Source organism: Octopus bimaculoides, chromosome 1 (genome assembly GCF_046866305.1).
Source record: "Octopus bimaculoides isolate indiv1 chromosome 1, ASM4686630v1, whole genome shotgun sequence".
NCBI lineage: Eukaryota > Metazoa > Mollusca > Cephalopoda > Octopoda > Octopodidae > Octopus > Octopus bimaculoides.
In genome coordinates this window covers 135,412,471-135,427,845 of record NC_142928.1, presented here as the reverse complement: position 1 = coordinate 135,427,845, position 15,375 = coordinate 135,412,471, and the positions used below count along the sequence as shown (strand labels likewise).

At 34.7% G+C, this 15,375-nt stretch overlaps 1 protein-coding gene across 1 annotated transcript in view; it reads left to right on the top strand.

Annotated features, from left to right (window-relative positions):
• LOC106873868 (SUMO-activating enzyme subunit 2-B) overlaps nucleotides 1-15,375 on the top strand; it is a 41,472-nt gene that overhangs the window by 7,560 nt on the left and 18,537 nt on the right. The window contains exons 2-5 of the mRNA XM_014921386.3: nucleotides 7,879-7,962; nucleotides 9,638-9,708; nucleotides 11,317-11,381; nucleotides 13,469-13,569. Coding sequence (XP_014776872.1) covers nucleotides 7,879-7,962; nucleotides 9,638-9,708; nucleotides 11,317-11,381; nucleotides 13,469-13,569 — 321 coding nt within the window. The remainder of the gene's footprint in view (nucleotides 1-7,878; nucleotides 7,963-9,637; nucleotides 9,709-11,316; nucleotides 11,382-13,468; nucleotides 13,570-15,375) is intronic.

Below are 15,375 nucleotides of genomic sequence, written 5' to 3'. Positions count from 1 at the left end.
TTTTACTTGACTCAACAGGTCTTCTCAAGCCTATCATATCGCCCAATGCATTAGGAGTATTCCTAACAGGGCTGGACATGCATGGCTGCGATCTCACTTTAGTTACCGGGTCTTCTCAATCACAGCATATTTCCAAAGGTCCTGGTCTCCTGTCATTGCATCTGTGAAGGTCATGCTTCACCACCTCATCCCATGTCTTCCTGGGTCTACCTCTTTCACAGGTTCCTTCTACTGTTAGGGGGTGGCACTTCCTCACACAGCTGTCTTCAATCATACGTAATGCATGACCATACCAGCACAGATCCCTCTCTTGCACACTGCATTTGATGCTGCTTATTCACAACTTTTCTCTCAGGGAACTTACACTGTCGTGTATGCACGCTGACATTACACATCCAGCAGATCATACTACATTTAAATTTCTATCTTACAAACTGAAAAGGGAGCTTGACAAAATTAACTAAATTAGCATAGAGTAATGGTTTCATTTTTTTTTTTTATAATTAAGATCTAAACTGTTAATATGAATGCGAAAGAGTTAGTTGTATAACTGTAAACCTACTTTTGAGTCATCCTGTATAGATGCCACGTACCTTATATTAATTTTCTCTCTCTCAGAAATTGAAACTATAGTGTTTTATCTTGACTTAAAAGTCAGCTAGGAACTATTGGGATTGAAATAATGTTTTCAATTTTTATGTAATCTTTAATTTCTAAAGCTTTGGTCAACTTGAAGCTATAGATGGAACTACTTACTGAAGGTGCTAAGCACTGGAATGAAGCCCATGTAGTTGCAAAGTGAACTTCTTAACCACACAGCCATACCAGATTCAACATGAGATACATTAGGTAAAGGTGAAGTCTGTCATTGAGTACATTTTCCAGTGTGCCACCTTCTATAGAAGAAATACAAAATTGTTTTTGATAAATTAATAACAAGTGATAAAGCTGCAACATTTTCATGTAGTACCTGAAATAATTAAATGGAAATCATTATCACCCCTTGTCTAGACTGTCAGCAAACTGCCATAAAGCTGTCGGCTACTTAGTACATAACTTGGTTGTGAGGATATATGTTACATTATGTATATGGGAAAATTATATAATCTACACACATCTTATGAATTATTGATGTGTTAGAGCATATATTTAACCTTCCTTTAAGTAGAAGCAAGCTAACAAAACATGAGCTGCCAGAAACAGCAACTTAATCATATCTGACCATCATTAAAACAGGACACATTAGGTAAGTGTTGCCATATGGATTGTGCTTGAAAGAAAGGTGATATGGTCATGGCTGGAACACCATTGATTACAGGTCAACTTTATAGGACTGATTTAGAAGCTAAACAACAGGACAAGGTTTGGGGTTACATCTATGAAGTGAAAAGTTGTCCTTCAGTGCAGTAACAAAATGACAGTGGTAGTAATACATGTGTGTTATTGCCTCAGTTTACTGTGGGACAGAAATATGATTGAACATAGAACAAGATAATATAATTGGCAAATGAATGGACAGATGGGTGAATATACTTACTTAATATGAGATGAAGAAAAGACAAAAAATATTGAGCTTTCAGATAATAGAATATGACACAAAATTGTGAGTAATCAAAGTAGTCTGTTACATACACATTTCAGGGAATATGTTATTAAAAAACAAATGAGTGCAATGTGACTGTCACTGCATTCAGGTGTTAAACAAAGTTTAAATAACTTGAAAGCAGATAAGTTTAAAAGTTAAATATGTATGTTTTTATATATATATATATATATATATATACACACACACACACACACACAAACAATATTATTTCTAAATCTTTCAAAGAGAGATATTCAGTAACAGTTCTTTAAAGTAAAGACTATTTGCCAGCATAATGTGGCTGTCCTGTAAGGGACGATTGTTACTGTTGTTTAGTCCCAAGAAACATCATTTCCAGCTGGCTATATGACACAATATCTACATACATGTTTCTGGTATAGCTTGTGATCTACATTAGTTCAAATGGTATAGTTTCTGATCTACACTGACTTTTTGATCTACATTTAAAATTCATCTATTTACTCGACTTCCAGTTTTATGATTTAAACACTTTTAGTTCTGAGCCCATTGAAAGAAGTCGTAATGAGAGCAAAAGAATTTTACACACAGGTTATTCGAGATGAAGAAGCTGCAATAGAATTTCTCCTCGATGAACATGGAGATATTGATTCATGCTGCAAATTTATAACAAAATTTTGAATGTAAATCACAAGCCAGTCTAGATTTAAGTTGCTGTAGATCACATACTACACCGGCACCACAATATCTGTATATATCAATTAGTGTATTGGTGTGTTGAGTAAAGCACTGGCACAGTTTGGGCTACCTGATGTCATCTGCAGTTTCTTTTGAATCTACTTCAGGAATTCCGCAGTGATAGTTGAGATAATAATCGATTAAGTGAACAAGATGGAATTGGTATATAATTCTTTATTTTGTACAAAATAAAGGCACAGGAGTGACTGTGTGATAAGTAGCTTGCTTACCAACCACATGGTTCCGGGTTCATTCCCACTACGTGGCACCTTGGGCAAGTGTCTTCTACTATAACCTCGGACCGATCAAAGCCTTGTGGGCAGATTTGGTAGACGGAAACTGAAAGAAGCCCGTCTTATATATGTATATATATGTTTGTGTGTCAGTTTGTCCTCCCAACATCGCTTGACAACCGATGGTGGTGTAGAATAAGCACTAAGCTTACAAAGAATAAGTCTTGGGGTCGATTTGCTCGGCTACAGGTGGTGCTCCAATATGGCTGCAGTCAAATGACTGAAACAAGTAAAAGAGTAAAGAGTATACCAATTCCATCTCTCTACTTAATCGATTGTTATGTATGTATGTATATGTACATGCACACGTGTTTGTGTGTAGGTATAGGCATAGTTGTGCAATTAAGAAGTTTGCTTCCCGATCACATGGTTATGGGCTCAGTCCCACTGTGTAGCACCTTGGGGTAACCAAAGCCTTGTGAGTGGATTTGATAGAAAGAAACTAGTCATATGTGTATGTGTTTCCTTCACTTGACATTGCATAGTAGTTGTAAATGAGCATCACCATCATGCAAATGGAAACCTTCGTTTCCAATCTTCTCTGAAGACATGTCAACTCATGAAGAAATATTACCTTACTTCAAAGTAGGTGAAGGGTTGGTAACAGGAAGGACATGGCCCAAGAAAATCTGCCTCAGTGAATGTCATTTGACCCATAAAACAATGATAGTGATGTTGTGGTCTAAATAAGCACACCTATAATACTTGCCCTATAAATATTGATCTGTTTCATTCTTTAGTTTATTTTAACCAAAATAGCTAAGATCCTACTAAAAATAGTCAAAAATCTTTAGCATTTTTTGTTTAATATTGTTGCTGTTAATTGTTACCATTCAGCAAATAAACATTCATAGGTGTGTGGTAAGAAGCTTCCAGGTTCAATCCCACTGCGGGCCAACCAAAGCTTGTGAGTGGATTTGGTTAACGGAAACTGAATGAAGCTCGTATGTGTGTCATCATCATCGTTTAACGTCCGCTTGTGTATATATATATATATGGCACATAAAATACACCATTTTGAGCGTGGCTGTTGCCAGTACCGCCTGACTGGCCTTCGTGCGGGTGACATGTAAAAGCACCCACTACACTCTCTGAGTGGTTGGCGTTAGGAAGGGCATCCAGCTGTAGAAACTCTGCCAAATCAGATTGGAGCCTGGTGTTGCCATCCTGTTTCACCAGTCCTCAGTCAAATCGTCCAACCCATGCTAGCATGGAAAGCGGACGTTAAACGATGATGATGATATAGATATATGTAAAAGGTTGAAAGAGGAACACACGAGTAGATATATATATGGAAAAAAGACAAGGTAGAAAATGCTAAAATACTTTTATAAAAAACATTTCAGTACCAGTTTCGATCTTTGAGATCTTTTCAACTGTAAATATGGATAACAAATTTTGGGAAAATTAAATTTTGGCAAATTTAAATGAAAAGTCTTTCTAAAAACATACTTGTATAGTATTCAAATACAAGGGGCATTTTCCTTCTTTCTGTCTGTCTCTGTTTCTCTTGTTAACTCTTGTGGGTTCGAGGTCATTGTGAATTCTTGGCTAAGAAGAAGCGGGAGTGCTATGATAGTAGCAGAGTGTTAATTGGTTAAGTGTCCTGAAAATGACCTGTAGTGATTTGAATTCTTGGGAAATCCCTTTTGAATGTATTGTTTATAATGTGTTATTCTAAACAGCAGTAGTAGTAATAAAGTAAGGGAGGAGGTGGTGGAAAGGAAGAAGAGAAAGAGTGATAATAGAATGCGGGATAGTGTGATAGTAACTAGTGGAGTGAGCAGTGATTGGGATTATTTTTTATGTTTTTTTATAATTCCTTGAGTATCTCTTTGGAGTTTATCATTTTTAATATTTGCGTGTGTGTGTTATTCTAAGGTTGTGGTGGATATGTCATTTGTTGTAGATGCGTTCAGAAGGGGTCTGTATTTTGTGAGAGAGACTCTTTACTAATTCTTTGGCTGTAGGTTGTATCGTCTCTGAATTGATAGAGGGGAAAAATTCTGAAACTTGGATTTTTGTTATTGGCACAAATATCGATGTGTTGGCTGAATGCTATTTTTCTGTTTTTCGGAATTTTGATCTGGGATTTGTGCAGAGTCATCCATTGATGCAGACTTTTTTTTTTTTTTTTTTTTTTGATCTATGTACTGCTCTTGACACCCAGAGCAGGTTAGTGCGCATATCAGGTTCTCCGAAGTACATGTGAAGTTACTTTGCACTGTTTAATTTTGTCCCTGTTTTAGGGAGAACTCTGATCCCTCAATTAAATTGACACATATCCTGCAGTTGGGTCTACCGCATTTTTTTACTGACGGCTTTAGTGTTGTTGTTGTTGAGCGTATTCGAGCTTGTGTTAGGAGACTTTTTAGGCCGTCTCTTGCCTTTTATAATGGTGTGTGTTTGGAGGATTAAGTTCATTCTGTGGTTCTTTTTTAGCAGGGGAATGTTTTGAAGGATGGTGTCGAAGGCTTCGTTATTAAGAGGGTTGTATGTGGAAATGTATGGTAGGGCTTTTGGTTGTAAGACCTTTAATTTGGGATGTCTGAGTTGAAGGGCTTGTTGAAAGCATGTGTTAAACTTGTCTTTATTAATGTATATCGAATTATACATAGATATATACAAGAGTTACACAGATATAAGTGTTAGAACTTGTGGTCCACCTGTGGACCTTTTTCATTGGAAAATTTGCCTGTCGCACTAAAAAGTTTCCCCATCCCTAGTTTAATTCTTTGCCAGCTAATGATGTAAGAATGATATAGTAAGTATAACTGATCGTGTTCACCTGGCTGGTTGTGATGGAACAAAATAAATATAGATGTTGTAATGCAGCAATAAATTTCTAAACAACCTGGTCAGTAACTTGCACAAGATCTTTTTAAGTGCCTCTGTTTTGCTAGAGCATTTTAAAAAATTAGATCACCAAAACCACATACTTTTAGATTCAGTCCCACTGCATGGCACCTTGGACAAGTGTCTTCTGCTGTACCTCTGGGCTGACCAAAACCTTGTGAGTGGATTTATAAGTCAGAAAGTGAAAGAAACCAGTCATATATACATCTGTGTGTGTGTGTTACTATCTCCTTGCCTTGACATCACATGGGTGTCACCATACTATAAGTGGTGTCCCTTCCTATCCAATTTTCCATAAAAAACATGTTTGGTCATCACTTTACTTGGAAGCAGGTACGTTTTGTAATTCTAAAGTCACTCGAATGGCATACTGAAAAACCTTAGGGAGCCAAGCAGTTTTGAAATAGTCTTTCTTAATAAACATTACTTACTGTAGGTTTTCTTCTGTAGCTTCAAAGATATTGTTTCCCAGTATTATGAGATCTTTAAATATATAATTTTTGTGTCTGTTGACAGAACCAAGTATCTGGTAAGCCATTAACATAGTATTGGATTGAAAAGTAGCCCTGTTCAAACCTAAACAGCTTCTGTTTATCAATTCTAGGCATGTTTGTATTACATGACACTGTTAGATGTTCCATTCTTTCTTAACAGTTTCACCATTGTTGTTGTTAAGTAATGGATGTTCTTTAACAACTGCAACATAGTTCAACAATAGAGTAGCCTGTTTGGAGCAAAGAAAAACATTTGAGGGATAATATAGCAAAACTCTTTTTTCATTGCCTAAACAATTTCTGTTGTTCAGCACTTTTACAAGCATCACCAATTTAATGTACCTAGATTTCCAAGACAACCAGCTATTTGTTGGTTTGAAATTATTGTGACTCAACTTAGGTATTATCCATTTGAGTTGTCGGATAAATTTTGTTTTTCTTTCTATTTGACACTCCATAGGTATATGTCTGAAAAGAGGTAAAAATTTATGCAAATTTCAAAAATGATAAACAAAAGTTTAAAATATTGTTAGAAATATTTTATATGTTAATTGAAATGACATTGGAAAGGATTGGGATGAACAAATTTATCCTGCAACCCAATGAGAGCTTAACTAATTGTAAGCTTCTACATTTACTGGATCTTTGTTTTTTACACTTACAGTTTTTTTCTAGTTCTTTATTGTCTTCCATGAAAATGCTCATTCTGTTTGCAATTTATCATGCTGTAGTATTAAACATATGATTGTAGATTTTGGATCTCTAGTTATGTCTAGTGGCCAGTGCTGGGCTTGTTATGTGGTTGGTTTTTCATTGCACCAGTTCTGTTATTATCAGACATTCCCATTCCATTTTAAATTTGACAAAATCAAAGTTACTTCTGTAAGCCAAGTATTTGCAAATCATTTGTTATTGCAAGAACTTTGATGAAAGCAATATTTCTGTCTTTGATATTTGTAAGGCTTTTGACTGTGTCTTGCCTGGCTACTTGCTTATAAATTCCACCCCTTTCTCTCATCTCATTCATTGGAAGTTTCTTTGTAGACCACCCTAGTGCAGCATATGCTGATCTTCTCTTTTTGACACTCTATAAACTCGAATGTACCTCAAGGTTTGATTATATCTTTCAGATCCTTTTTGTGTACGTTGTTGATCCTGAGTGGCATTTTGTCTGTCTTCACAGTCTGAGTTCAAATTCTCCTGTGGTCGACTTTGCCTTTCATCCTTTCAGAGTTGATAAAATGAATACCAGTCAAATACTAATGCTGATGTAATTGACTAGCTCCCTCCCCTAAAATTTCAGGTCATGTACCTATAGTAGAAAGGATTAATATTATTATGCCAAGGTTGAATTTGTCTTTCATCCTTTCAGGGTTGATAAAATAAGCACCAATGAAATACTGGGGTCGATGTAATCAACTTACCCCCCTCTCCTGAAATTGCTGTCCTTGTACCAAAATTTGAAATTATTATTATCATTATTGATTTTCTATTTTATGCTGGCTATTTTATATATTTGCATATGGAACTTCTTTCTTTGAATATAAAGCATCTCTATAATTTGTATTTTCCCATCAGTGAATTTTAATATTTTATATTCAATTTTCATTGATTAAGAATTTGTTAATTATACAAAGCAGATGCAATTCTTAAAATATTTCTTTAACCCTTTTGTGACCATATTTCTGTTGAAATACACTGCTTTTGTTTGGATTAATTTTGAAAATAATGAAGAATTTAATATAATGATTTTGTCATTATTAATCTCGTGTTTGGAACATAAATTAAAGTGAAATTTTAAAGATCATTTAAAAATAAGTTTAGAACAAGAAAGGGCAGTTTCAGAAGAATTGATGTTAAAAGGGTTAATGAAATGACGTTTGACTCAAAATGTTGGCTTCATTAAAATGGATACATTTAATTTACATTGCAGATTGATCTTGATACTATTGACATCAGCAACCTCAATCGCCAGTTTCTTTTTCACAAAGAACACGTTGGGAAATCAAAGGCTCAAGTAAGTGTATTGAAATGAATATTTTTTTGAAACTGCTTTCTGGTTATATGTGGCAAAATGTTTCAGTAGTTTTGTGTAAATTAACTAGTAAATAAAGCTATTGGAAAGCAGTAAAAACCAGATGTTAACTGAAAATTTATGCCAGATGTTGAGGAGTTGAAATATTAATAGTTCATTTTGGCAATTTTTCGTAGATTGTATATCAAAACTGAAACTGTTTGATAATTTCCTTTAAAAAATTTTTTTATTTTTTTCTATTTATTTTTCAGCCTAATCACTTACATTTATGTATTTTTTGTGTATGTATGTGTGTTTGTTTGTATGTGTTTATGTGCATGTATATATATTTGTGTATGCATTCATACATACATATACAAATATACATACATACATACACATAAACATAAGCAATTCACCTGATGCCAAAAAAAAATTTGTAGAAATTGCCAAACTAATACTTTCAGTTTTGATATGCTTTCTCCGAAAGATTACCTTCATTTCTTTAATGACTGAACAAACTGCCTGTTCAACCCATACAAGTCTAGAAAAATAGATGCATTTATGATGATGATGGTGAAGATTTCCATCCACCCCATATTTGCAAACATGGAAAAAGACAGGCATAAAATAACGATAACACTTAAAATTTTATGTTTAAACACATATGTGAAGGCGCATGGCTCCATGGTTAGAGCATCGAGCTTATGATCGTGAGGTTTTAAGTTCAATTCCCGGATCAGGCTGCATGTTGTGTTCTTGAGTGAGACACTTTATTTCACGTTGCTCCAGTTCACTCAGCTGTAGAAATGAGCTGTGACATCACTGGTGCCAAGCTGTATCAGCCTTTGCCTTTCCCTTGGATAACATTAGTGGTGTGGAGAGGGGAGGCTGGTATGCATGGGTGACTACCGGTCTTCCATAAACAACCTTGCTTGGACTTGTGCTTCAGAGGGTAACTTTCTAGGTGCAATCTCATGGTCATTCATGACCAAAGAAGGTTACCCAAACATGTATTCAGTTATATTTTTGTGTTTTATTCTCGTTGTCGTCATTGTTTAGTCAGCTTCATTCAACACACCTGTTATTCAAAGGTATTCCAGTCATGACCATTTTGTTTATTGTTTGTTTGTTTTTTGTTTTTAGAAATATATTTCCAGGATTGCATAATTTATTATTTAAAATCAAAACTTACACTTGTTTAGTCAAAGGATTTTATTTTTAATGGGATCAGCTTTTTTTCTTTTCTTTCTTTTTTTTTTTTTTTTTACACATTTTCAGCCAATGCTACCAGTATGAATTAGTGTCTGGTTGGGTATCCTGTTAGAAATAGTAACCAAATCATCCTCAACTCACATTTTACTGTATTAACCACTCTCAAAACAACTATTATCAAATGCATTCTCACCTTGGCCATCCTATCTTTTCAAGTGACTATGTTATCCAGTATGTCCTTCCTTTTTTAAGAAGGCAGGATGTGATTAGTATAAGATTTGTCTGTTATCTCTAGCAGTTTGAGGGATCAGGTACTACTAACTCATTAAACCCGTTATGTTTGATAATGTGAAAAAAATTTTTAATCCTATTAAAAATAAAATCCTTTCAATATAGAATAGGTGTGATGTTGGATTTGAAAATGTAACTTAAAAATAATTTTATTAAAATTCACTTCAATCAGGTGGCAAAAGACAGTGTAATTCGTTTTAATCCAGATGCTAAAATTGTGGCTTACCATGACAGTATAACCAGGTAATATTTTTTTTTTGTTATATATATATATATATATTTACTATTTTAAAATAAAAAGAATCAATAGTGTTATAAAATTATATAATGAAAATTACATGTATTTTTAGTGTTATGCTTACATAACATGTTTTTGTGTGTGTGTGTGTATGAATTATTCCTTTCATTATTACATAGGATCTTATATTATAAGTTTTTTAGCCCACCTGGGACCATTGATGGTTCCTATGATTTAAACTTTGTTTTTATAAGTAATCTTAAGTTAAACCCTCCATGGAAATAATTTAAACAAAGGCAGTTCGAAAATATAGTGTCATGAAGAAAATGTAGTTTAAAACAGAGTCATATGTCATACTAAGTTGACTGTAGTTAAAATAAGAAATAGTTTGGCAATCTAATTTAATATTTCCAGGGTTGACAGCTAACCTTCTTACAGTTTTTCATTAGAAAGTTAGTTTTAAAACAATTAGTGGTGTTAAGTTAATTTCTAAGTTTGAATTACAAATGCCGGTTTCAGACAGTGATTAGTGAAAAATAGACATATACATATAACTGATTTAAGTGATAACTTCTTTAATCCTTTAGCATTCAGATTATTTTGTCAAATATAATGTTTATTTATTCATATTGTTTTGAATTAATCATGTAGTATCTCGTAGCTGTGAGATTTTAATGATGCGACTGTTTATTTTTAGACTGACATTGTAGAGTAGGTGCGAAGGCCAGATCTGGCTGGTTTAAACATAAAAGAGGTAGAATATTTTGAGCTGGTTATGGCCATTTTAAATGCTGATGGATTGACCCGTTTATTTGTTTGATTTATATTGGTGGTGCCCCAGCATGGGCATAGCCTCAGGGCTGAAACGTATAAAAGAATAAAAGGGATCTTAATTTAATTGAATTATTTTTTGTTCACTTTGATTAGAATTTCAAATACTTGTTTTTTCTGCCATTCATTGAAAGTCACAATTTCAGGCATCTCTTTCATTATGTTCCTAAAATGCTGTAAGCAAACTACAGATCCTATAGTTACTTAACTATACTATAGTTTACTTAACACTTTAGCATTCAGATAATTCTGCCAAATGTAATGCTTTTATATTCACGTTGTGTAAATCAATGGGAAAATATTTTATAATAGAGAATTCTGTCAAGATTCTTCTAGCCACAACTCTTCTGTAACATACATGCCTATGTCGCTACAAGTAAGGTTAAGGTTTTAGTCACTTTTTTTTTTTTTTTATACCTTATTTGAAAAATTGAATTTTAAAAAAATTGAAAAGTCAGTTATAAAACTGCTTAGTAAGCTAGTTGTAAAAAAAAAAAAAAGTGGCTCCACAATTACGTTTTAGCAAAATTAATTTCAGTATCGAAATTAGTTTGAAATAAAATATATCCAATTATTTTATTGATCTATAATCATTTGGGTAGTTCATTCATATGAACAATTAACAAATAGATGTGTGTGTATTTGATTTCTGCAGTATTCTCTTTTTTTTTCTTTTTTTTTTTTTTCTTTTTTTTTTTTTCTTTTTTTTTTTAAGATTGGATGGATTTAGTCAGTAATGCATAAAATGACTAATTATCTTCTAAATTGTTGTTCTTTTGCAGTACTGATTATGATGTTGAATTTTTTAAAAAGTTCACCCTTGTTATGAATGCTCTTGACAATAGAGGTGAGTGGGATTTTTCAGTTAGTTTGCATATTGTAGAGCAATGTTTATAACAAAGATTTTTATGCTTATATTAATACGATTCTCAATCTCTTAAAAGTAATATCATGCATTTCATGTTGCATAAAAAGGAAAGCAAATTAACAAAAATTAACTTTGGTTTTAATTATACAAATTGAATTGTAATGGGAATGTATGGGATAGGTGTCCACACCAGATGCTATGACAGTGCTCCTGATGGAGTTTTAGGGACACTGTGATATTTGCTGTGTTTTGAGCATTTTAAACCTAGTGGTTTGAACACGGCCAATGTCTTTGAGAGAGATAGTTGACCTTAATACTGGACTGGTACTTTATCAAACCTGAAAAGTTGAAAGGCAAAATTGATCTTGGTGGGGGTTTGAACTCAAAGATCTGGAGTGGATACTGCAATGCATTCTACCCAATGCCTTGTCTGCCAATTGACTGAATAGTCTTACAATGAAATGGGATGATTTGACACAGCTGTTTGAGCGCAAATAATGAGTTGGTACAGTTGACTGAACATTCAGCCTGTTTTAGCAACAGTACATTTTGGCACTGGAGGCAAGCACAAACACACACACACATGCAGAAATATTCATACAGAGAGAGAGAGAGAGAGAGACAATGTATAAATTGAACGCAAATGACATAAACACTTTCCCTTCTTTGTACACTTAAAGAGAAATATAGTCACACAGAGAGAGAGTGAGAGAGGTGGTGAGGAAAGGACAAGAGAGAAACATCAAAACATCTGGTGCCAAATAAGCAGCACCAAAAATACTGTGGCAAAACATCTGATACCTGACTATCCTTGAGCATAGATACATTGAACCTCCAACCTCTGGCAACTGACTTGGTAAACACCCACAAAATTATTAACCATCATGCCAACAACCACCTTGAGCACCTTTTTGAGCTCCATGTGACTAACACACGTGGGCATGCATACAAAGTCAGAAAACAACACAGTTCCCATGACTTTCAGAGACATTTTTCATGTTCAGAGTTGCTGAAGCATGGAACAAACTACCCGCATCAGTTGTTAGTTGCTGAGACATTACATCCTTTAAAACCTCCATGCTGCCTGACATTCACCAACACTACACCTGATATCCCCCTCTCCCTCCATATGGATACACACATGTATATCATGACTCTTACACTGCTCACTTTCCTGACTTTTGTTCATAATTCTTTGTACTGTACATGCACCTTTGATGAGTTGTAGTGCACCTGAGCACTATACGCAATAATTTCATTATTTATTATTATCATAATGTGTGCGTTATCTAAAATATTAGATAAGGCATTTCTAGATACAGTGAGTCCTGCGTTTCTTATGTTTTTTAAAAGACATTTATTGTGAGCGAAGAAATTTGGCTGTTATTTCTTGCAGATCAGGCAGGCAGAGGTGCTCATGCAGTTTTGTCATTCCAGCCACCAACTTGGTTTGACACTTTTTTCTTGACTTCAAAAGGACAAAAGTCAAAGTTAGCCTCAGCAGAATACCAAGTATCAGAAAAGATACCACGGGTCATTTAATTCAATGCTCTAATGATTGCCAGTTTGCCACCAAACAAAGTAATTGCTAAGAATAAAAAAATAAAAAAGTAAAAAAAAAAACTGCCCCACAATCATATTTAATTTATGTGTTTCAGTTATTTGACTGTGGCTGTGCTGGAGTCTTGAAGGATTTTAATTGGACAAATTGACCCCAGGAATTATTTTTTAAGCTTAGTACTTACTGTATCAGTGTCTTTTGCCAAACTGCTACGTTACAGGGATATAAACACACCAACACCAGTTGTCAGGTGGTGATGTAGGAGACAAGCAGAAGCACAGGCATACACACACATGATGGGCTTCTTTCAGTTTCAGTCTACCAAATCCACTCAGAAGGCTTTGGTCATCTCAAAGTTATAGTTAAAAGCACTTGCCCAAGGTGGGACGCATTGGGACTGAACCCGGAACCATGTGGTTGGGAAGCAAGCTTCTTACCACACAGCCATGTCTGAACCTATTATTGTTGATTATAGTTATAATTATTGTTTTAAATTATCTTTCAGCTGCTCGTAACCATGTCAATCGTCTGTGCCTGGCAGCTAACATTCCTCTCATAGAAAGTGGTACTGCAGGATACTTGGGACAAGTCACTGTTATTAAAAAGGTATCTTTTATTCTTCCATTTTATTTGTTTGTCATGGGGCTGTGGCCATGCTTGAGCACCACCTTGAAGGGTTTTAGTTGAACAAATCGACCTCAGCACTTATACTTATTCTCTCAGTCTTTTACCAAGCTGCTAAGTTACGAGGAAGTAAACAAACTAACACCGTTTGTCAAGCATGTGTAGGTGGATGAGGGATACACACATATATGGCTGGCTTCCATACAGTTTTCATTTACCAAATTTACTTACAAAGACTGGTTGAGCTGGGGCCATAGTAGGAGTACCAAGCATTGGGACTGAACCCAGAACCAAGTAGTTGCAAAGTAAGCTTCTTAACCATACTGCCATACCTGTTCCCTCTCTGTTAGGAGGCACAAACACCTACCAAATTCAATTACAAAGCTTCGGTTGGCCCAAGGCTATAGTAGAAGACACTTGACCAAGGTGCCATGCCGTGGGACTGAACCTGAAACCATGTAGTTGGGAAGCAAGCTTCCTAACCCTACAGCCATGTGCCTATATGTTAATAAGGTATGCTACTCAGTTTTAAAATTTAGGATTTCTTTTGTGGTAAATAATCTTTTGTTGTGCATGCATAGTTTATATAGTTGACTGTGTGGACTTCAAACTTCACTGCCACAGGCATTGTGCTGTGTGTTATTTAGCATGTCACATGACTCTGCCTGTTCTGGGTTGTTTGACATACATAAAATCAGGTTTGCATAATTCCTTCATGGTTGAATAGTTAACACTTGAAAAACTGCCCAATAGTAAAATTAATTGCTCCTTTTGGAAAAAAAAACGTCTTACCTATAAAATCATGGAAATGTTGACGTAAAACAATTTAACAACACAACAACAATCCTTTCTACTATAGGCATAAGGCCTGAAATTTTGTGGGAGGGGGTCAGTCTGTTAGATCGACCCCAGTATGCAACTTGTGCTTAATTTATTGAGCCCGAAAGGATGAAAGACAAAGTTGACCTTGGTGGAATTTGAACTCAGAACGTAGCGGCAGACGAAATACTGCTAAGCATTTTGCCTGGCATGCTAACGATTCTGCCAGCTCACTGCCTTAACAACAACAATAATAATAATAATGATAATGAGGAGGCTATATAAAGCTAAGCTTGTGACCAATATTGTAAAATTTTATCTAAAACTGTAATTCTGTCAGCAATATAATGTTTGAAACTTTTTCATAATGTAATGGATATATTTAAAAGTGGTAATTTGAGTGCTTTTATTACTGATTTTGTGTACAGTGTGTTTCTTCTGCTAGATATACCAACCAAGTTTCTTTGGGTACCGCTGAACAATATTAAATATTATTCATTTGTACCCAAAGATAGTCAGCTGCCATCCCTTACATATTAAGTAGGGCCTTTTTAGTTCATCAGGGTGTTAGATAAGGATTTATTTCTTTTTCTCAATGCAAAATCCCAAACTCTTGATGCTAAAATCATGGAGAGTATCTTAAATAGTCATCAAATATGTAAGCTGATTCTTGATAACCTGTTACCTCGATTTTTAAAGATAGTACTAAATGCCTTTAAGGAATTATCTCAGGGCTTTCTGGAGAAAAATTACATTGATGACTGTGAGCAGAATATAATTAGCTTCAAGACTCTTGATTTTTGGGAGATGGAAAGTGTTGCTATAAGTTCACTTTCTACATTCTAATTTGCCATATTTCATGAAAACTTGATGTATCTGATGAGCAAGGTGAAAAATTCCCCCAAGGTACTTCTTTCATTGAGACAAGATATTGAGGCAAAGATTTGCTTCATGACTTTTGCTGAAATA